General features: G+C 39.7%; 3 protein-coding genes across 3 annotated transcripts in view; 2 read left to right on the forward strand and 1 right to left on the reverse strand.

Moving 5' to 3' along the window:
• Positions 1 to 1,566, forward strand: part of LOC138007997 (toll-interacting protein B-like) — a 10,043-nt gene extending 8,477 nt beyond the window's left edge. Inside the window, exon 6 of the mRNA XM_068855164.1 lies at positions 1 to 1,566. This exon is cut by the window's left edge and continues 100 nt beyond it. Within this exon, the coding sequence (XP_068711265.1) occupies positions 1 to 215 (215 nt within the window). The 3' untranslated portion in view covers positions 216 to 1,566.
• A 1,856-nt stretch (positions 1,567 to 3,422) lies between these two features.
• LOC138008014 (dehydrogenase/reductase SDR family member 12-like) lies at positions 3,423 to 9,595 on the forward strand. The gene is made up of 3 exons (XM_068855181.1): positions 3,423 to 4,257; positions 5,850 to 6,014; positions 8,484 to 9,595. Exons 1-3 carry the CDS (start codon positions 3,729 to 3,731, stop codon positions 8,744 to 8,746), a joined length of 957 nt encoding a protein of 318 aa, XP_068711282.1. The 5' UTR covers positions 3,423 to 3,728; the 3' UTR covers positions 8,747 to 9,595.
• Positions 9,596 to 10,682: 1,087 nt separating this feature from the next.
• LOC138005856 (coatomer subunit alpha-like) overlaps positions 10,683 to 23,925 on the reverse strand; it is a 45,732-nt gene continuing 32,489 nt past the window's right edge. The window contains exons 24-39 of the mRNA XM_068852032.1: positions 23,820 to 23,922; positions 23,631 to 23,726; positions 23,110 to 23,198; positions 21,837 to 21,960; positions 21,086 to 21,178; positions 16,294 to 16,400; positions 15,821 to 15,895; positions 15,653 to 15,721; positions 14,647 to 14,783; positions 14,462 to 14,534; positions 13,758 to 13,949; positions 13,429 to 13,461; positions 13,247 to 13,330; positions 12,912 to 12,989; positions 12,657 to 12,769; positions 10,683 to 11,334 (exon numbers count right to left, since the gene is read on the reverse strand). Of these exons, the coding sequence (XP_068708133.1) occupies positions 11,193 to 11,334; positions 12,657 to 12,769; positions 12,912 to 12,989; positions 13,247 to 13,330; positions 13,429 to 13,461; positions 13,758 to 13,949; positions 14,462 to 14,534; positions 14,647 to 14,783; positions 15,653 to 15,721; positions 15,821 to 15,895; positions 16,294 to 16,400; positions 21,086 to 21,178; positions 21,837 to 21,960; positions 23,110 to 23,198; positions 23,631 to 23,726; positions 23,820 to 23,922 (1,608 nt within the window). The 3' untranslated portion in view covers positions 10,683 to 11,192. The remainder of the gene's footprint in view (positions 11,335 to 12,656; positions 12,770 to 12,911; positions 12,990 to 13,246; positions 13,331 to 13,428; positions 13,462 to 13,757; positions 13,950 to 14,461; positions 14,535 to 14,646; positions 14,784 to 15,652; positions 15,722 to 15,820; positions 15,896 to 16,293; positions 16,401 to 21,085; positions 21,179 to 21,836; positions 21,961 to 23,109; positions 23,199 to 23,630; positions 23,727 to 23,819; positions 23,923 to 23,925) is intronic.

The following is a 23,925-nucleotide window of genomic DNA, read 5'->3' on the forward strand; positions in this document are numbered from 1 at the left end:
CTGGAGGTTATGGACCTTACCAGCCAGTTCCAACTGGACAACAGCAACCACCTCCACAGCAACAAATGAGACCCAATCAACGTCAACAAGACGTAGCAGGCTTAAAAGACATGTTTCCAAACATGGAAGAGAGTGTTATCCGATCTGTTCTCGAAGCCAGTGGTGGAGACGTCAATGCTGCTACCACTCATTTATTGAGTATGACAGACTCCTGAATAAAGCGTAATCTTGATGATGGTCGTAGAAGAGTGATTTGTGACCTTATCCAGCTGAATGATAAAATTTGTGTTATCCATCTTAATGTTTTCCTCTACTCTTAAAAAAAACAACCCCGCTTGTTAATATTTTCCACTCTTGCAAATTTTAGTGGCGGAAGTGGCTAAATAGGCAAATATTGGTTTGGAAGACAAGTGTAGGATAAAATAACTGTTGTTAAATGCACTGTAGAGCAATATCATCAGAGGTGACCCAGTAGCCAAAAGAGTTGTTCAAATAATGGTTGATTCTTCATTTTTCAAACCTCAAATCAAGGAGGGTTGTTGTAACATAAAGGCTGGTTTGAGGATTTCCCCTCACAGTGCTGAGTTGTATTCATGATAATTTTGTCGTCCCCAAATGTATTGACAGTATACTGTTACAAACTATTATTTGTCATAATTGTTAAAGAAAGAGCTTGAATAGTGGATTTACAATGACATCGAATCCTTACTAAGCTATAATGTGATTGTAGGGTTTTAGAATTGTACTGTATCAGGAGTTCAAATAAATAACTTCCTTCAATCCATAAAGTGCCAAGCATAAACTTTGAGGTATGTTTTAAACTTAATGTTGCCCTTTTTATTTTGCAAGAATATCTCGGAGATGTCTGAACCCCATTGTTTATAGGTGAAAGATCTCTTACTACCCTGGGTGTGAGGGGTTTCTTATGGTTCAGAAAGCTGCGATCACTAGAAGGTGAAAAAAAGTTAACCTCAGGCACTCAGGGTAGTCTCTTACAGGATACAAAATGAACTGGCCATTGAACAGCTCCCAGAGCGGTGTGTTGTGCAATTTCGCAGTCATAGCTTCGTTACCCGTTCAAGCCTGGAAATTTCTCATGCTTGTTGCAACTGCATGAGATGCCAACTCCCGGGGGGGGGGGGGGGTACTCGATGTATCCCTGGGTTGGGGAGGTGCGGCGCGGCCCCTCATACCCTGACCCTGTTTAAGACAAATATCGTTGATTTTCCTACCCATTTTAAGACAGAATTCCGATTTTTGATACCCTGTTTAAGACATTTAACCCAGTTTAAGACAACAATTGATAAATCGATACCCTGATTAAGACAAAAAATGCTAAATTCGATACCCTGTTCAAGACAAAAATCCCGAAAACCATACCCTGGCTGGGAGTACCCCCCCCCCCCGGGTGCCAACTGCAGTGAAATTGGGCTTACAAAATTGTTTCTCTCCGCACTTTCAACATACGGCTTTCATAAATTCTGTATTCAAATCCATTTCAACCAGCAAACAAAACAACTTTTTGTTTAATATGTCTGGTCGTGGAATAAAGCAATTATAACTATTGTAGTTTTGCTGTCTTTAAATTGAAAGAGGAGGCCAAGCCGAAATGAATTTAAGTCAAGCAAGTCTCCTTGATCTTAACTTTCATCTGGACGTTTGCCAGCTGTTGCAAACCTTGTGGTATTAGAGATGTTGCGCGCAGCCTGAGGTCGGCTGTGGACAAAAATTTGTGTACAATTTTAGTCGCGTCGTAGACTAAACTAGCCTGAAATGTCAGTCGTCTCCCGCCCTCAGCTTTCCTGCTGAGGGCGGCAGACAACTGACATTTCAGGCTAAGACTAAACCGCCGTATATAAATATACTACTATACGGACTATACAATTAAAAAGACTTTATTTCACGTTTCCATTACATGGTTTGTAAAACTTATTAAATAATTAGCAACTTAACACATAGAATATTCAATTACAATTTAAACTAAATATTATTACATAGAAGGAAATGCCTAGCAGCTAGATAACCGTAAGGTTTTCGAGCTATGAAGCTAGTATCTACAATCAAAGTCATAAGTCGTTGGAACACCCCGGCACCCCCTTTCCCCCGTACAATGTTGGATTGCGCATTGCACCCAAAGTAACTGTTCAGTGCGTTTTAGTTTCTAAACAACATTGAGGTGGGAGAGGGAGCAATGTGTCACTGATTGTCTCTTCCTGATAAGGTGTAAATTTCATGTCACGAAACATTACAGTCAGTGCAATCAGGAAAGTAGGCACAGAGTCAGCCCAAATGATATTTTTAAACGATTTTCGCTGGTCTGCTCAAGTGTTACCGTGGAGAGATATGTTGCTATTGTTGGAGGGACAGCCAGTTCACTTTTCAGCGCCCAAGACACACTATGCGCAAGACATACCGCAACGTGACATGATTAATTTAAGGTTATACGAACTTGTTAATGGACGAACTTCAGATGGAAGGGAGATACCAACCAAACCTTGCTGGATTTTGTAAAACATAGATAATTGGTCCGAAAGTCTACGTTGTTCAAGAGTGTCCCAACCAAGCTGTTTTAACATGGGAGTGACATGAGTATAATTTGAGTAATCTCTAAAAACAAACCTTGCTGCTCTTTGCTGAACTAGTTCGAGTTGGTGAATATTACTGGTATATGGGTTCCACACTGAGCAAGCATACTCTAATTAAGGACGCACAAGGGTAGTTGCACCCAAGTAACTGTTCAGTTCGTTTTAGTTTCAAAACAACATTGAGGTGGGAGAGGGAGGGATGCTCGATTAATTCCGTCAGTGTACCAACAATGCGTCACTTGATTGTAGTAGGTTTTTGACCTACTGTAGCTTTCGAGTTTCATGTCCGGCTGCGCTCAGGCTAGCACAATTTCGGGTTCGTTTTCGAGTCTCAGGGTCTTAGGGGTCTTTGTTTTCAAGACACCCGACGAAAGTTGAATTTTCGTCTCGAAATATACAAAGTGCATTGTTTTTTCCACGCATTTGCTGAGTCATTTGGGAGCTTAAGCAACGACAACGGCGACGGCAACGAGAACGTCATCTCAAAATATAAATTTGCGTTATTTTAATCGCTTCGTGACTATTTCAACGTTTTTAATATGACAAGGGTGTGGTAATTCCTCAAAGATGACACTAGTCGGAACGGCACTCCATTTTAGGAGAGAAAATGAAAATTTATCCTCAAGTGCTGACGTTCTTCATAAAACCAAAAACTTGGCTATTTCACGTTGTTGTTTTGCTGACGACGGCAAAGAAATGGACAAAAGTGAAAAAAGCACGTGCAGGGCGTGCAAAGCTATTGTTTTTACCCACTAAATATGCAAATTCGTGACGTTCTCGCTGCCGTCGCCGTTGTCGTTGCTTAAGCTCCCTATTATGTTACGTTTTGTTGTTGCACTCGTGACAAATTTGAAAGAGAGTGACTGGAAAGGCTAAACGTGTATTATTATTATTATTATTATTATTATTAGCAGCCATTAACATATTTTCGGGCAACATGGGTAACGTCCTGAGGCTCCAAAAAAAGATGCGAATTTGACGATATTTACAAACTAAAGTAACGCAAAATTGTCACGCTCAGGTAACCAGGCCACTCGTTATCCTGATAAAAACAACTGCACGCGCGGACAACCTTTTATAGACTGCAATAAGTTTCAGTTGTTATTTCATTGTCCTGAAGATTTTTACCAAAGGGTCACAGAGATGACGTTTTATAGGAATTTAGTGTGGTTCGGAAAAGGATTTAAAGAATACACGAAAAGCGGCTTCCTTGCTGCTGAAAAATCCTTCGACCCGAAAGCTCTTGATGTTGATGTTTCTTCTCGTTCGTTCATGATCACTGGAGCAAACAGCGGTATTGGAAAAGATGCAGCCATGTATTTGGCAAAAAAGGGAGCAACATTACATATGGTATGTCGCAATGAAACGCGAGGCGAGGAGGCAAGGAAAGAAGTCTCAGATGCAACTGGGAATGACAAGGTTAAACTCCACATACTGGACATGTCACAGCCCAGAAAAGTCTGGGAATTCGTAGAAAAGTTCTCATCGTCCGGTGAACCTCTCAATGTGTTGATAAACAACGCTGGCTGCATGGTTAATACAAGGGAAGTAGATGAGAATGGAGTGGAGAAAAACTTCGCAACCAACACTTTGGGAACGTACATCTTGACAAGTGGATTGATCCCACAACTCCTCAAGCAAGAATCGCCACGAGTTATCACTGTTTCATCAGGTTTGCCAGATTATTTTATATAATTATTGCGCAGAGATACTGTAATTTTTTGCGTTCGCAAGGAGAAAAGTTCATGAGCTGGAATCTCGTTCGTTTCAGAATTCGATTACGTAATCCTTATAACGAACCGAAGAGATAAGAGTACAACAGCCTTGTCCACCGTCGTGGCGATGTTTAGGTGGGGTGAAAAACCTGGGGGGGGGGGGGGGGGGTGGGGACACCCATATGGAACAGAATTTAACCCCTGAAGGAGACCATATGGGCGTGGCTCAAGCTTTTTGTGACCCCAAAAGGAGATCATATGGGCGTGGCTCAAGCTTTTTGTGACCCCAAAAGGAGACCAATCTGGGCATGGGTTAAGCAAATTTTGACCCCTAAAAGAGACTGCTCAAAACACACACAAATACGACATGCAATGAGTTTTAATGATATAAAGACATAATCATCGAATGCTTTTATCTAAAGTAGTTTTTAAAAGCAAAATTTGACTTCTGTTTCTCTTCACGTAATTCTGTGTTTCTTCGTGGAGACCTTGGCGGCTTAAAATATTGGCGCTTTACCTGGAACGCCCTAAGCAAGAACAAAATCCAAAATTTACACCCCTAAGCAAGACGACGAGCATCCCCGTCTGTTTCATGTGGCAGTCCCACCCCCCCCCCCCCCCCCCCCCCCCGACCCAAATTCAAAATGCCCCTTGCTTCGAAATTTTTATCATGCGAAAGTCAAATTTCAGCATCTGAAAACATGTATTTTGCATGAACTTGTTGCAATGTCTCTTACAAAATGCGGCATGAGTTCTGTGAATTGGACACAATTGGCAATCGTTTGTCCCAGGGCTGACAAGAGATAAGAGGCATGGGTCTTATCCCTGAGATGACATCACATTAATTTAACAAAATTAATAGATTCTATGTTGCGTCTGTTCAGTGATAGATCACAGATGATGTAAAAATGTGTTAAGAACAAAGAAGTGGCACATGAGGACATAGCTGAGTGTGTCATTCATGGTCTTAGTACCACATTTTAACGTTATCTCTTATCTAGTACTGAACAGAAGCAGTCAATAACATGAAATCTATTTGTTTTAGTAATCAACATAAAGTTTTGATGATGATGATGTTATGTGCCGATCAAATCAAAACTTCCACATCCCCCCGGGCAAACCCCAGGCATTTGACTATCCTCTGTTCCCAGGCAGTGGGGAATTTGTCCTTTGCATGCGTGGGGTGGGGAAAATTGAACCAGAAGAGTCAGATTTCAAATGATTTTTTTTTGGACGCCAAAGTCGTCGGTGCATTAGCTATGGGACTGTCCTCTAATGGATCGTAGGTGAGAACCAATCACATTGCATGCATTATTGAGCTTATGGGCCCATGCTGCACCGTAGCTCAGCCGTGGGACAAACAACCTCAGGTTTTTGTTAAATTTTATGGAGTGCTTTATTGGAATTTGAAAGTGAAAACAGCATAATATTTGTGGAAAGAATATTTTGGTTAGGGGCACTTCGAGGGGAGTATGTGTACCCCTCAAAGTGTAATTACAGTAAAATAATGTACCTTTTTTTCACCCACATTTACACTTGAAATTGACAGGAGGCATGCTAGTGATGAAGCTTGATGTAAAAGATTTGCAGTTTGAAAAGATGAACCCATTTGATGGTACAATGGCATATGCCCAGAACAAACGACAGCAAGTTATTATGACTGAAAAGTGGGCAGAAAAGCACCATGAAATATTCTTTTCTTCTATGCACCCTGGTAAGTCTATTTGTTTTGCTTTTTGTTCACGTGCAGACTAAATAAAAATTATTATTCAGATTTTGATAGAGTGTTTGTTTGACACCTGACTGTCAAAATCTTGAGCTTTGAATTTTACACAAAGGCTGTTTTCTTTGAGTGCAAGTTTTGGATTTCACGGCCCGCCATTACTCGTGTTTGAGAGTGAGCGATTGGACCTCAGAGGGTTGGATCCAGGGAAGTGACGTCAAAGACTCACTAGCTTAAAATTGCAGCGTGTAAACGCAGGTTATCATACATGCTGGCATATTAATATAGGCGCATGTGCACGCATTGCTTTGTTGAACTAGTGTGTCTTTGATGTCATTTATCCTTGACCCAGCTCTCGAGAGATTTTAAAGTTAGTAATGGCTGACCATTAATAATTAGGAAAATTTCAGTCAAAATAAACAGGTGTCTTTTATAAAAGTGGAGGCTTAAAACTTCAGTCTCTTAGGGTGCGTTCCTAGGGGATGATACGAAAAAGGATCACTGACCCAAGATCACTGGAATCGTGGTGCATAAAAGGAACCGAAAAATCCTTTCCCGGGGGTGGATTTATCGGTTCTTTTGATGCACTTTTATTTTTTTATCCTTTTTTGGATCATCCCAAAGGAACGCACCCTACTGTTCAGTTAACATACCGGTAGTTTTGAAGTACTAAGAAAAAGGTCATAGTTACTGTAGCACTTTAAGGCCATCTATCATCTTTCATGGTGAGCGTTGGCTGAGCACATGTGACGTTTTAACCTGGATGGATAAAGATGTCACAAAGCAATAACAGCTGGCCTAATTCCACCTCCTGAAAAAATTCAACCCAATCACAACAGTTTAAAGAACTTTTTTGGCTTATAGACCAAATCACTTGCTGGTTTTCTCAAGGAGCGATGTATCTTGTTCTAAGCAATAATCCTTTGATTGATTGTCATCCTCTCCACAGTTGGTTGTGGGCAATAGAAAAAAGCTTTAGTCAACTGTGAATTTATGTGGTGGTTTGTACTGAAACTTTAGAATTATAGTGAGTGTTAACACTGCATCAAAATTGTACTTTAATAATTAAGGTGGCTGGAGCCAGTTTTCACTACTTCTATGGGGCCTTCTTATAAGAGGAGTTGTCACTTCAACACTGTATCAAGTAACAGCACAGGTGCATAGTGTAGTTTTTCTGTTCAGGTATGCGCAGGAAGGCATAGTGAAATGAGTGCCAAAGGGGCAAGCCTGTAGGGGGATGGGGGTATGCTCACCCCCAAAATTTTTATTTTTAGGGCCTCGTAAATGCCATTTCCCATGTTTTCCAGGGAGAAGTTTCATAATTCAAAGCATGAAAAAAATTGTTGTTTATTTGTTCATTTGTCAACCTTCTGTTGGTTCTGCTTCACTGTCCTTATTAATCACACTCTGGTTGAAGAAGTTGCTTACTGATCTCTGGGCCATTTAATTAATTTACCACTCAAATGTCCACTGAAACAAGCACATTGAACTCTGTAAGTTCTGACCTGAAATGACTGTGTTTCACATTGCCGTCAAATCAGTTCAAATACTTTTGCGAACCTCTCAGAAAAAGGAAGATGACTTCAAGGGTGAAAAGGTCAAGTCTTTGTATTGCAATTGGTGTATTTCGATCCATTTTGTTTTTGCTTTTTCATTTTGTTACTGTGGTTGTGATGATTGGGCTTTGAATCTCGTACTAAAATGATTAGTGCAACATCCCACATTTTTTTTTCGTAAAATAGCAGCAATACAGTAAGAGAAACTCTTGCATGTGTCAAAGTCGCTTTTTGCCCAAAAATCCATGAACTAATAAATACATCAATAAAAATTAATGTATATTTTTTAGATTTTCGAGGTACACTACGCCCCTGCAGCAATGTTATGGTACCATATGAAACACCAATTGCTTAAACTATTGTTACATAACACGTTACCATGGCAACACAAAGGCTTCCCTAAAGCACCCTATATTTCATCTTTTACTTGCTTATATCTCAAATAAACTCGGTGACCCCCATTTTTATTGTAGAATAGTAATTAGCAATCTGAAATTTAACTATCAGAAATAATTGGTGTTTCATTTGGTGCCATAACATTGTGGTTACGTGATACAGTATAGTAGTTAAAACCCTTCTAATAATCTCTTGAAGGTCTCTTAAAGGCGGTGAAACTGGTTCCAGCCACCTTGAGGGGTAGGACAGACCTGACTCCCATGTGAAAATGCTTGTATGCTCCTTGTCACGTTTAAGAGGAGTGCACTCACAAAAAATGATTTGGAATGATTCTCTTTCTTCAACTGTGGAACTGGCATTTTGATGCTTGAAGAATATAAAATAATAATTATAGCTACGCCTATGATTGTTATTATCATTGCACCTAGATTTGGTTTCTTAATTAAATGGGGACATTGAATGGATGTTTGAGTGGATGTTAAAACTAGTTTTTGGTAATTTTCAACAGGTTGGGCTGACACTCCAGCTGTGCGGTCATCAATGCCTGGTTTTTACCAAAAAATGAAGGATCGCCTGCGTACATCAGAGCAGGGTGCAGACACAATCATATGGCTCGCTGTTTCTGATGTGACCAAGGAGAGAAGCGGTTCTTTTTATCAAGACAGAAAAGCAGTGGCAACACATTTACCACTTGCATGGTCTCAAGCGTCCAGTAACGATAAAGAAACACTTATGTCTAATCTTGAAGAAATGGCAGCAAAGTTTAAATAGGTTATTGGACAGTCAGATAAAATCTTCAGGGGTTGTTAATTTGCCATGCAGCCCAGATAATTGAATGCAAGTAAAGGTTATGTTGATTGCATTATAGTTGATTCAAAATAATAATACAAATTACCAGAAATGGCAATCAGATGAAATCGACCCCACTTGTACAATTGGCGACTGGTTTATTTACATTGGTTCTGGTCACATTAGGGAGTTAACAAGAGTGTTAATTCAAGGTTCTATTGTTCAGTGTTCCCCTAGGGAGTTGACACTAGAGTACTGTCAACACTAGAGTTACACTGTGTTTTGCTCAAGTGTGACCACAATCATTTTGTATTCTCACTAATATTGCGAGCCTCAATTTGGTTTCTATTTTCTTAAATTTTGCCCATTGTAGCAAGAGTAGAGGACCGTTCTGTAAGTTATAGGCCAAGTTTTTTTCCATTTATTTATGACCCAAGCTACGGGCCACAAATCAATGACAAAAACAGGGATCTGTAATTTTCAGTACAGACTGAGGAAATGAGATTAGTAAGATATTTATTATATCTCTGAGGTAATCAGGTGTGCGGGAAAGGAAACTACACGAAGTTGAGTCAAGCGGAAGGTTCAACTGCCACAACGATTGCCACGTCACAATCAGAAAAATGAATAAAATAATCTTCTTAACTTTTTGAAATAGCTGCTTGCAAGATTCCAACAGTGTTACAAGTTTATGTAACATAAACGACATATTTGAGAATGTTTAATCAAGATTTCAAATTATTTTAGCAGGCCGTACTGTAGAATACAACCTGCTATTTTAGCCAATCACAGTGCACATACTGAGAAATATAATAAAATGGCTTATAAGCAGTCAGACAAAATACTATTTCATTTGGCCACCATTGTGAAAACGGTCCAAAGACAATAATATTTCTTGTGATATTATTTTGTGAACTTACAGTAACAAGCAAACTTGATAAACCTTCCCATGGGAACTCCCTTTAGCATTTGAATCATCAAATTTACAGAGTTAATGCATTGAGGCGATGTTAAGACCTATATTCCCATGAAAGTCTACAGTTTGATTCCTGGCAACCAGTACCAGTATCCTGAATGATTGTCACTGATGGTCTCTCGCAACCACATCTTGGTAAATTACCCCAAGTCAGGTTTTACATCCAAAATCACATTGTACTTCATCAACCTTTAGAATGCGCGACAATTCTGAAGCCAAAAGCATCATAACTCCACATGCATATGGAAGCAGTGATTAGGTAGTCCCTGGTTCAACTTCTCAGCCAACTGGTTTGCCTCTGGCCAGTTGCGATTCTTGACAGTTGTTGTTACATTCTGTCGTTACGTTAATTGTTTCATTGGCCATGAAAATCCCCTATGGGGACTGGTCAATTAAAATATGTATGACTGTATAACACCAAACTCACAGCTTCTGGGATATTAGACATAGCGGTCGGAATTGCTAAATAAGCATGCATTATGAGAAGGTTGATCAGCCATTAAGGGCCACAGTCTCACTCTGTTTCTTTAGTCCACAATGGCTGCAATATTGTTTAGGTTTCACTCACAAAAATACCCAGAAATACCACCTCTTCCCTGTTCATTAATGACAATGAAATTAACTTCAAAGAAAATCTTCAATAGATGGGAAGCCATTAGAAACCCACTGAGTTGCACTGATGGATGAAAGGTTTACTTAGATCGACTATTGGTGATTCTTTAAGTAGGATTGTGACTTCAAAATAATGATTAAGCCAGGTCTGCCTGTGTCAGCTAGAGGGAGTGTCATGCAACCAAGGTAAAAAAAAACACACCACACACCCTCGACCTATCTGTTACAGGGTGACAAATAATGGGACCTTAAGCTTCCTTGCCACCTTGACATTAAATTTTCTCATGTCCCCTTTTCCCTGCTAGAAATTATAGCACTTCACAATACACATAACAGCATAAAAGTTTATTTTGGTTCTTCGATGTACACTGTAGCATGTTAGTGACAACAATACTTATAAAATTCATTTACTAACTACATTATTTCAGTGATAAAGACTGACATAAAAAGAAATTAATTTGAGTTTATAGGAAACACATACAAAGGGGACCACAAAAACGACCATCATGATACTATGGCCAGGGAGGAGGGTGAAAGAATGATGACAGTAAAGCCATAATTTAAGAAAGCCCACTTCCTTGATCTAATTGATTTTATTAACATTTTCCTGCTACTTTCTATCATAATTCTTATCTGCTTCCCAATGGATGATGAAATGAATAACAAAACAACATTAGTCAGTCTTTTAAAGAGGATTCACTCCTTGTTATACATACTCCTTGAAAAGAACAGCGGTTTGCTTGAGAGGTTACCATTACACTCTTTTCAGTTCAAATTTTGAGTTACAAGTAACACTGCGGCATTCCATTAACTGGTAATAATTTTGGACACTGATGTGCTTTATCTGAACTGCAATGGACTAACTCTGAGACCTATGGCCTCCTTGCCAACTTCTGCAACCTTGCAAACATTACAAACTGCTCCTTTGTATTCTGGACAATATGAAGCTTGACAGAGGGGGCATTTCTCCTGAGGTTTCCCCCTATAAAAAGAGAAGAACAAAACAAAACACCTTTTTAAACTACTGTTTGTAAGTACTACTTACATAAGTACTCTTACTACAATCGTCTGCCGAAGCTTCACGGGAAATTGAAAAAGGAAAGCAGCAACTCTTTCTGAAGATACACTGAGACACTGACTGTAGTTAAATATACCCTAAGACAACAAAACCTGAACTGGCCTGACACATCTTGTGTTATGAAAAAAAGGACAAAGATTTCACTGTTTGTTTTGACAGACATGGTTTGAGTTACATGTACGTATAGGTAATCACATGAGGCCGAGTACTATTAAGGATTAATTGCACGAGTGAATTTCCAAAACACAACTGCAATTAATCCTTAATAGTACGAGGACTCATGCGATTACTTGTTTATCAATAAAGGGCAAAATTTATATGTTGCTATGCAATGGATTAACCAATCATTGACAGGTAATCAAGCCCTCTCTTGATTACCAAAAATGCCCTCGATTAAGAAAAAATGCCCCCTGTCTCAGCCAATCAGCGCTCAGTAATTTTGCCCTTTATTGATAAGGAGGGTAACAAATTATATGGACAGAGAATGGCCTGAAGGGAAATGAAAAGTGGGTTGAATAAGTGGGACGCTTGAGTTAACGTAAAGACTCATGTATAAGCCGCACCTTTTTGCTTAAGTTTTGGGACAAAAATCGCAGGGGTGGCTTATACACGAGACCATTGCTTTCAGAGGAAGTAAACCGGCTTGTAGGAGTCAAAAATTGAACTGAAACTCTTCAGTAACTAAAGATTGAACATATTGAAACCTGTTGTTGATCACTGCTTTCGGTAGGAGTGGTGGCTCCTAAGGGAGCCGTTTGTTTGCATCTTCAGGTTCTAAACCCGAATCTTGCTCACAAGTAGTTCTTTCAAGCCTTTCATTTACACTTTTTCTGAGCAGTTAAACTCTAAAGCCCCAGCTATACGTTCAAACATTGTTGTAAAACATTTGTTGGATTTTTTCCAAAATCATGCTTGAAAGTTTGGGGTGCGGCTTATACATGAGTCTTTACGCTATCAAAATTGCAACAAATGTATGACTAAAATCCAGTGGAAATCGATTTTGGTTCAAGTTAGCATGAGGTTCGAATTATCAGAAATAAACAGTATTTGTGTACTTTTCTATGTACCATTTAGGCTTTAACCTGCAGAGATATAATTCATTTTTGTATCAAGCACCAGTACATGAAAAGTTTTGTAATACATGGTTTTATCACATTCATTTATGGAAGTTATGGCTTTTGAGAAAAAACAGGAACAGTATTGTTATTTGTGATCTGACATCATACCTGTAAAGAGGCTTATAAGATACTCCACAGATAGTGAAAGGGTTGTGTTCATCGTACTGAAGGTTATGAGCATCAGTCGGATTCTTGTCACAAGCTTGCAGGATTTTGCGAATCTATCAATAAACAAACAACTTAGGCAGTTAATTTATGACCCCCTGATCAAAGATAGATAAAAAAGACTGTGGTACAAAAGAAGCTGTACAGCAGGGTGTAACAAATGGACTTAATTTAATCACAATCACATCATTCACAAACCTGAGTTGCAACATCTGGGCGTGGTCCAAGTTCCAACAAACGGCGGGCAAAGGAAGCAGCTGTCTTGAAGTTTTTCAGCTGTGATAAAAAAATTTAATGGTCAAGTTGAAAAGAATGACTCCAACATATTAGGTTGCCCATTTGACTGGTAACTGCATGAAGGAGCAAGTCAATCATTACAAAATAATGTGACATTATAATTTAATGAAGTAATTTGAAGAAAGCAGCAAGATGACGTGATATCCTTTCATTTCAATCATTCCAGTACCATTTAGTTACTTAAAACATTTGCCTGAGGGATAAGAGGTACTCTTAAGATCTTTGAAAGTCATTACCTTGAAAAAAAGGTTAACTGCAGTCCTCAAAGTCAGAATTTGATGGACTGGCTGGAGATTACAGTGGGTAAAATAGGCAGCCATCTGCAATACAAACAAGCACACACTATCAGATTTAAAAAATAAACAATTATTACCCCCAAACATCTTTGTAGATACAAACGTCTGTAGTGGGAACTTACCTCACATATTCTCTTTTGCTCTTCAAGGGTAGACTATGGGAAAAAAACACCTTTTGTAAGAACATGGATAACAACAGCTTAAAACATGTTACTTTACCTTTGGTAGTAAGAATACCCTACATAAAATACAGGATGTTCATTGAGCATAGAGGACTGGACATCAATTTATTGTCCAACTACTACAATGAGAATTATGGTCGAAACAGAGCTTTGTTCTTTGACACAATTCTCCAATTACATGTACTTCAAACTATTTATATTTCCAACTTCAGTTCTTCATGAAACCCTGTTTACAACTACCATTACCTGGTGTGAAGTGATTTATGTACCTTAGGAAGTTCTTTTCTCTTAATTTCCATCTGGAGTCCAACGATGTATTCTCGGCAAATTCCAAGCAGCTGCTGAGCCTCGCTGATCTCCTGTTTACTGTCCACAACCAGGAGTGTCACATTCAACAAAACTGAATGCAGTTTTTGCACTGCTTCTTGAAACTTGCCTCCAGTTGTCAACTGATAAGCAACCTTTAGAAACCAAAGTAGAGAGTTGAATCCCTCATTTAGCTAAAAAAGCATTTCTGATGGTTTGCTTTTTGTTATACTGTATCATACACTGGAAGCCACAGGTAGTTTTTCCCTCACAGTTTGAAAGCAAGGTTTATGGATATAATTATGTACATACATGCATACATTTGTAGAATTATTCATTTCGCTTTTGACAACAAAAGTTGTAATCAATTGCTTGGCGTAAATTGCCTCAATGATAGCCTGTGACAAAGATTACCATGTACTGACAGTATTGACCAGCAATAGCAAAGACAAACAGCACAAAGTATTATTTTGTTTCATCATATTATTTGTGATATGACATTACTATCGCATTTGAGAAATGAATTTATTTTGAATCATGAAAATGATAGAGTTGTAACAATCTCAAACCTAAAAAGCAAAAAATAGTGCCATTTACTTTAACTCTGAAGAGGTACACTTGTTTTCAAAAAAAGATATGCAAACCATATTTCAATCTCAAAACAAACCTGTAATCGCTGTACAAGTGTGTTAAGTTTCAAGCCTACAGCAGGAAGGCCACCTTTTGCTCCAGCATCCCTCCTAAGCAAAGAAATTTAACAGAAGTAATTACTCACAACTGTTACATGAACGTTATAAAAGGAGATGGTGCTGCCTAAATTTCATAAATAGACGTAAATAGATCAAAGCTCACCAGTTTCTGTGTGGATACCCTAACAAGGGAGGTAATCCGGGGGTGGCTGGAAGAGCTGTTTTTCCTCTTGCAAAGGCTAGCATAAACAATGGCTTGTAAGGTTCAAATACCACAACACCAACTTGGTCATGGAGAAGCTATTTAAAAAGGAACAAAAGCAAATTTCATGTGTTAGAAAACTTCTTCATGTAATAGATTTATAACCACCATGATTCAATAGCCCTATACATTAACATGCTGTCTTGTGTTTTCCTTCCAGATATGAAGCCCTAAGGTAGCCTCATGGAGAAGTAACAGGTGACAGGTCTATTTTGCACCCACTAAGCTTTCTCTCAACAACTAGATAATGAGACTAAGGGTTGGCACTGGAAGAACTGTTTGATCTAAGAGTACCCCAGAGAATCTGTGGCATAAAACTCTATGGACATATCCCACCAGCATGGGCCAAACAAAACTACCAAGAATGCAAACCATATACGGTATATATACATATATATATATATATATTTCACCAAAGGTGAAAACTAATTTGATTATCTCATACAGGCATATCAGGGCATTATCATCTCTCACACCCCTACATCTAATGTGGTCTTCCAAATTCTCTTAAGAGCTTCAATTAATTCTGAGCAAAGCCCCTGAAAAGGCCTGCACAAAAGAACACGATGTAGAGCCAAATGCAGCATAGCTTGAAATATCTATTGACTCGGAGGATCAGCAACACATAAATCATCTTCTGTAGAACACTTGCAAGGATAGGAAGATGGTTTAGAATGCCAATATACATGTACAGTACAGATGTGACTTCCACACACATTGTTTTAACCCTTGCAATCCTAAGAAAGAGACTTGTATATTAATTTTCAGTCTGTTAAGCCAGATGATTCCACTCGTCAATTGAGGCTGCTTCAAGTTAAGCTCATCTCTAAGCTGCATGCTATTATGATTGCAATGGCAATAAAAAATTATTCTGGGAGGTAAATAAAGACATAATGTTTCAACTCACTCTCATGGCACTCTCAAAAGATCCTGCTAAGACATGGTCAACCGCAAGCTGCGAGTTGGTGCACCAAACCTACAAAAGCAGCCCACTACATTAGTGCAATAACAAAAAACGAAGACAAGCATGCCTTTAAAAACAACCCTAGCCAACACATGGTTTTTGAAAGTATACCTGAGATTGGCTAGTTCCTTTGACAGGTGGAACAAAGTAACCTTCATCTGATGTGCCAGCAGCAAGACCAACATCCTGAGGAAAGACAAACTCAATCCTTCATTCTACAAGGACAACAATTCCAAAACTTCAACGAAAGGATCAAAATAATGGCATGCTCCATACAATCTGTTTCATAAAGTATCTGAAATTAATGACAATGGCATTATCATAATTTCTTTGCTGGGCTTTTAAGAGAAAATAATATTGATACACTACATTCATTATCCACCTCCCAGGGAAATGCTACACTCTGTTATATTAATGATGGCGTAAACGTTGCACCCCATCTTGGCACATTGTATTTTGATAACAACTTCCACATTGTTATTTTGTGCCTGATCAACCATTTTTTATGTGTTTGCACATGTAGCTAAGATGTTGATATCACATTACTTTGAGCCTTAATCTGAATCCTACCAGACTGGACCTACCAAATCAGGGGGAAGGACAAGATCTTCATCACCAACATCCCAGCCACCACCCTCTTCATCTCCACCAAGGATGTCACCATCCAAGCCGTCATCACCAAATCCACCCTCTGAAATAAGAGGAAGGATGTACATAGCTGAACTTTTGTAAAGACGGTTATGTGCACTTAATAGGCTGGTACTTAATTTGGGCCTAAGGCCCAGTTGGACACCCCTGGGGGGCATGCTCCCATGCAAAATATGGAAATTTAGAGGTAAATTCAGGGCCATTCGTAATGTTTTTGAGACAATTTCTTGTTGCCTTTTGTTGCTGGCTCCCGGCTATCACATGTATCTACACCCTTGTAGAGCATGCACCGTAAGAGCCTGTCGTCAATCTACTAACCAGAAATGGTCTGTTTAATGAAATGCAATCACACGCACTTCTTACTTATCATAAATAATACCCCAAGATAAATCCCAAGATAAAGCTACATGTGATTGAATTTAAGTTTTCATTTTGTAGTTCTGGTGAAACTTTGTTCAGACTGGTTCAATCAGAATTGTCACCAGTCCCTTTAAATGTCACTAAATCAGGTTTGCAAATAATGGGAACTGTTTCTATAAATTCAATCTTTCATTGTTCAAACCTAACAATAACAATAACGATAATAAATTTTTCATTTATCACGTCATCATTTGGAATACTTTCTTTTTTGTTCTATTTTCATTGATATGATTGCGCCGAATTGGCCACGTGCGATACGTAAATTAGCACGCGTTTTCTCTAGAGACCATCGTAATACCCATGGGTATTGAGCAGAGTATTTATTCGACCTCCACACTTGTAATCGCCCTGTTATGAGGTCGCTACAGAGCACCCCCTTTTTTGCCTTCGTTTCCACGTTTCCGTCGCTGAGCCTAATTTCCTTATGGCCGAAGCTCCTGTTCCTATTCCTTCAGATGTTTTGGTGGCTGCTCTTCCCGCTGCCGAAGCCGCAGCTGCAGCCGAAGTTCCTGCTGCCGGGGATAACCCGGTTGCTCCCGCTGAAGAGGTAAGCTGGTTTCTCTCGCTTTACTGTGGTTGTATTTTGCTCGCTTCGTGGTCCACTTTTTAAATGTGTGGCGTGTGTCGCCTTTGCTTCATGGCATGTGTCGCCTTGCAAGTTTGTTTTCCTGGCGTGTGTCGCCTTCTAAGTTTGTTTTCACAGCGTGTGTCGCCTTACAACTTTGTTTTCATGGCGTGCGTCGCCTTCAATTTAGTCTTGTTGGCGTGTGTCACCTCCTAAGTTTGTTTTCATGGCGTGTGTCGCCTTACAAGTTTGTTTTCATGGCGTGTGTCGCCTTTAATTTAGCCTTAATGGCGTGTGTCGCCGTTTTAACTAGTTTCTGGCGTGTGTCGCCTTCTAAGTTTCTTTCCTCGGCAACTGTCACCTTAAAATTTGTTTCCTTACCGTGTGTCGCTAACCAAGTTTGTTTTTCATGGCGTGTGTCGCCTTTTGGTATACTTTGGTGGCGCGTTTCGCCTCGAATTTTGTAGATGAGTAAATAAATGAATAAATTATATAACCTTCTCTGCAAGGCGGAAAGCCAGTTTTAGCATACCGGTCAATTCTATCTAAAATGTTTTTGCGGTCAGAGGCGTAAGAGTTGACACAGTGTTGTTTTCCCTACATGCTCTGTTAATATTTTGTTTCCATTTTTCGCACCTCACAAGTTTTAGTTTAACGACGTTGTGTAATTTTTCACTTAGTACTGCCGCGTGTAATCGGTTACGCGCATTTGTTGGGTCGGTGCGTGTAGGGCACTTGATCTCCGCATGTAATGTGCGTGTAATACTCGCGCGTAAACATGATATTTTTATCCCCTTTATCCGATACTGTTGTTGTCTCAGTATGCTCAATTATGGTAAATATTTTCCTCCTTGCGCTACTTTGTTTCCTGACCTCAATTTTATTTTGACCTTTTCGCCAGGCTGAGATGACCGTTAGAGAACTCCAAAATCAGCTTATGGAATTAAAAAGAACGTCCGCGTCCAATTCCGTTGGGGCTGCCTTTTGTCACTTCAACAAGAGCTTGCTAAGCCTCCCCCGGTGTTCGACCCCTACAAAGCTCTCGCTGGATTAGAATCGCTGGTAGATTTGGCACGGGACACTGCAGACGCCAGGACTAAACGTCTCAGCACGATTCTACGCCAATGCCGCCCCCTCCTGGGCAAGCCGCAGTTCCAAAGCATTTTATTAAAGTTGGTCGGAGACAAAGAAGATGTTGAAGTGGCGAAAGCTATCCAGAAGTCCCTGCGCCCTTCCGCTTCATGGGGGCCCAGTATGCCTCCGCGTCAGCCTGGTCCAGGTTTCTCCCGGAGGTCTTCTGATTTTAGCTATGCTCCGCGTCCACCGCCTACATGCTTCAATTGTCGCAGGCGTGGCCATATTGCTAGATTTTGCCCAAGGAACTAAGCCGTTTTTGTTTGCTTTTGTCACTATGATTTGTTGAATAAATGTTAACTTGTACTTGGACATGAGATGTGTTTTATTTTACTCATCAGATTTCTCGTATGGAAGGACTCTAAGGGGAAAACCAAGATTCACGTGCCTAGCTGTCCTAATTTTGGCTCTCAATCCAAGCGGAAATGTAGCTGCCCCTCTAGATTGGCCGCTGGTACAGTTGATAGCACAATTGGGAAATTGCGTTCTATTTTTAATTCTCTTGGCCGGTCTGGCGTGTGGTCAGGGTTATCTCCTGGTAACCCAGCAGCTCATCCGTCTGTCAAGGAATACCTCGCTTCTATCTCCGAGGAACAAGCAAAAGCAAGAGTCTCGCCTCGCCAAGCCGTGCCTTTTTTCTTCGACAAGTTCTCTAAACTCTGCTATTACCTCCGTAAGCAGACATTTCTTCCATCCATATCCCCCCTGGAAAGGTACATCGTGAGCCGTGATCTGGCCTTCTTCTGCCTAGATTTCTACTCTGGTGACAGAGCATCTGACCTCGGCCGTGTTTTTACTAAAGAGGTTCTCCTGCTTCCTGGAAAACAAGGCTTATTGTTTCACCACAAGTTCGGAAAAACGCTTCGAGGAAAGGACTCCAATATCTTTGCTGTTAAGAAATGCCCTCATGACAGTATAGTCTGTCCCGTCGTAAACCTCACTACATATGTTAAGCTGGCTGACCTCATGAATATCAAACTTCGGGAGGGCTTTTTGTTCCATGCCACTGACCCAAAGGGCCGCGTCTCCACAAAGCCTTTCCTTGGCTCTACTGTAGCTAACCGCCTACGCCTCCATCTCACGACTCTGAAACTTCACGAGGGCGAAACTATGCACAGTTTTAGGAGTGGTTGTTCCATAACCCTATCCCTCCTTGGTGCCTCAGATGACCAAGTGGCTAGACACGTTGGATGGAAAAGCGTGCAGACGGCTCAATATTATTCTCAAGTCCCCAAAGTTATGGAGTTGTCGCTCCCGGCTTCTCTTCTTGCCCAGGGCTCTGTTAAGGGGAGGGATAATATTTCCCCTGCAGAATCGTTGGGGGCCGAGTTTCGAGCTCATAATAATCTTGAAGGACTTTCCCTCGCTTTCCCTTGAAACATTGTATCTATCTTCCCCTTTTTGAATAAATTGAGCTTCTGAGATTGGGAGGAATGCGAGTCTCTCAAAGTATATGTTGGGTTATTTGCGGCAATTTGTGCTTAAGTAAGAAATTATTTTCGCCCATATCTTAGTATCTTTGCATGTGCCATAGAGGTGCAGCATTACAATGAAAATTCTACTACTATTTTCATTGATATGATTGCGCCGAATTGGCCACACGCGATACGTAAATTAGCACGCGTTTTCTCTAGAGACCATCGTAATACCCATGGGTATTGAGCAGAGTATTTATTCGATCTCCACACTTGTAATCGCCCTGTTATGCGTTCATGCCCCGAGAGGTCGCTACAGAGCACCCTTGTCCCACCCACCTCCCCTCAGCGACGGAAACCTCCATCCTGCTGCACTTCTTCGCATGCGCGGAAATTATTTTCGCCCATATCTTAGTATCTTTGCGTGTGCCATAGAGGTGCAGCATTACAATGAAAATTCTACTACTATTTTTTAAACTTGAAAATAATTTTATTTTATAATACCTAACAGTTCATGCACAGCCCTTAACTAAGAAACAGAGTGCTTTGGGACCTTATTTTCTGTTAATTTTTTTATTTTTATTTTAACCTATTGACATCCAAACCAGCCGAAACTGGCCAGACTTAGTATTTTACTCTGTCTAACGCCAGACGATTTTACTCGTCAATGGGGAACCCCTGGGAGTCGATGGGTTAACCTTACTATTTTTAGTTAACTTCAATTACTTCAATTGATAGTATGAATATAATAATTTTATTAGTTGCTTGAGTGATGTGTTTTGTATTTTTGTGTGAGAGTTGTGAAACCACGGAACAGAACAAAAACAACAACTTTTAAGGATTCCAGGAGGCAAAACAGTTGGTTATTTACAAGTGCCGCCGAGAAGTTGAATGAGGGACAAAAGGGATCAAATTCAACAAGTGATCAGAACAGATCTTGAACCTGGGATCTCTGGATATCAAGGCAAGCACCCTGATCACTTGGCTGCACTGTCTCTTTCACCACCTGCTCTTTCTTGCAATTTTTTTTTAGTACAAGTATAAATTTAGGTTGTTCTGTTGTACGCTTATCTGTTTAACGAGCAAAAGGGTTGACCATCCAACATTCATCCATAAGCAAATTACGCCCAAAACTTTAGAAACAATGAGCAACCTGTTAATAATTATGTGTAAATAAAAAAATATAGGAGTTACCTTCATCAATGACAAGTGCAGTATCTTCTCCCCATGCGTCAGTCATACCCTCATCCATGTCTGAGGCAGCCATTGCTGCTGCCCCACCTCCAGCTGTAGCAGTTGCAAATGATTTAAAATAGTGTCAGCTGGGTTTGTTTGTAGGTCTGCTTAAACTACACTGAACTAAAGTTTTCATCAATGCAATTTGTAAGTGGTAGTCTTCCCCAGTTGCCTCACACAAACATTAACACGAATAGTGCAGGCTGTAGGAACAAAACGTGTTTGAAAGTCTGCCTCACTTTGGGTGAAATTGAAAAGGCTAAAGCAAAATCTCCAAGTTGAAATGATTTTAAACGTTGATGATGGACTGGCCATACTTACGCCAACTGCACTCAGTTAAATGTAACAATATAATTAATATGAATGTAACTTGGTACCAGTCCATTAAGTCCCTTATAGCCTAATAATAAAACCTAATAAATAATGCAAAATTTGACAGGCAACCAGTATAATTCAATGAAACTAAATGGCCTAGCTCTAACAAGACTTCTGTGGTGCTTCTGAACTAGTAATCAAAGGTCATGGGTTCAACTCCTGGTACAGTGAAGGGGAACTTGGTATTTTTTCTGGGTGCACCAAAGTCACCACTGCTAAATACACACCTCTTCAATCATTACAAACTATCAGTCCTTGTCCTCTGACAATATTGAACAAAATGATCAAATTTTAAACAAGTTATGCATAGGGTAAATTTAAAATCCCATCTCACCTTTAGCAGCCATGGCACCTTCAAAGAAGGTTTTGGCCACAGTAAGTAGAGGCCAGTTGCCTTCATTCTGTAAAATTGGTAGCGGGGGCTGCAACAGCTTGGCATTTGTATTCACTGCAGGGAGCTATGATAAGAAAAAGGCAACAACCATCAATGAAAATTACAAATGCACAATAGAGGGAAAGAACCTAGAGTTCCTTGGGTTAGTGGAATGATGCCTTAGCTGTATATTAAGGTAGAGTACCCTTGTTTCTAAAAGCTATTCCGTTTCTTTCTATTTCTTTACATTTCAGTTGTCATCATTTTGTTGTGTTATATCAATATTTTCCTCAAACAAGCATAGCAAAACTGACAAAGTTAACTGAAGCTCAAATTTATATTTAATGAAGACCTTGCCATTGTTGGAAAACTTCTCTTTGACATATGTACACTTAAGCACCTCTTATCCACTTCAACCACAACTTTTTAAGGGAGTGTTAAACTGGACATAAGAGGGTTATAAATGTAGAGTTTTGGGAAGAAATCATCTGGAATACAACTTGATGTGCATCGAATTGTCCTATGTATGCCTATATGGGGTTCCTACATGATCTTTTAACTTAGATGCCTGTCTTACATGATGCAATAACTTGGATGTCTATATGCCTGCCTTACATGGCATACTAATTTGGATGCCTATATGGTTGGTTTACATGACGTAGTAACCTCGGTGACTATATGGTTGGCTTACATGACAAACTAACCTTGATGATTATATGGTTGGCTTACATCATGTACAAATCCAGATGGCTTTAAGGATGGCTTACATGAGGCACTAATGTCAATGACTATATGGCTGGCTTACATGACATACTAACTTGAATGCCTATATGATTGGCTTACATGATATAATAACCTAGATGCCGATATGGCTGTCTTTCATGACACACTAACTTTGATGTCTATATGGCTGGCATACATGACATACTAACTTGAATGCCTATGATTGGCTTACGTGATAAACTAACCTAGATTAGATTGAGTACAAATCTAGATGCCTATATAGTTATCCTACATGACATACAAACATAGATGACAACATGGTTGTTTTACAGGACATAGTAGGTTGGATGCCTATATGCTTTACTAACATGATGCTGATGTGATGATGACCTCAACTCCGACCACTGATTCGCACTGTCCCAAGCCCAAAACCCCATTCCTTCTAATGCCTCACAAAATCAATACCCTAACTTATCTTGAAGACAGTACACAGATTTACAACATTACTCACAGTGTCTGGATCAAGACCAAATGTCTCCTGTATCTCAGCACATTCCTCTGACAATCCGTGAGTAGCTGCTGTCAAGTAAGCCAGAGATCCTTTGGAAAAAGAATGACTTAGTTTTTTTGGACTGAAGAGGTTGCTTATAATCCCAATTATACCAGAGCCAAGAAGCGGCCTGCCATTTCGCTTTCTGGCATAAAAATGTTGTCTAGCAACGCTAAGCACAATCATTTACCATATAAGGTCAAACTAAGGTATATGAGCTGATAACCGAGATTGAGTGAACCAATCAGAGCATGAGAATTGCATTATCCGAGGTTGAGAATTTAATAATTGAAATTAAACAAAGAAACCAAGTGAGAAATACAAATAAGCACAAATAAGTGGAATTCTACCTGATGTCTTCTCATATATTCCAAATGGAGTTTGTTTTATATAATTTCACTTGCAGATGCTACCTTAAAGTGGTCATAAAGGGGAAAAATTTAATCTTAAAAAGCAACTATCAAAGAAATTACCACTATTACCTTGACCAAGGTTTTTCAAGATTTTGATGCGCTCTTCGACGTCACCAGTGTACAATGCATTGTGGTACTGGCCGCTCATGTCCTTGCGGATTTCCGCTAAAAGAAAAAAAAAAAGATAATCTAGAATTTTGCACAAAATTAATGACAAAGAGATGAAAGGGATATTATTTCTGTTAAATTATCACATACCAATCTTTGTCATCTTCCCAAGCTTTTCAAGATTTCCAGTGATAAGATAGAGGAAGGACAATTTGTCAAAGTTCTTTGTCCTTTGGTATGCCATTTCCACCACCTG

This window comes from Montipora foliosa, chromosome 6 (assembly GCF_036669935.1).
Source record: "Montipora foliosa isolate CH-2021 chromosome 6, ASM3666993v2, whole genome shotgun sequence".
Lineage (NCBI taxonomy): Eukaryota > Metazoa > Cnidaria > Anthozoa > Scleractinia > Acroporidae > Montipora > Montipora foliosa.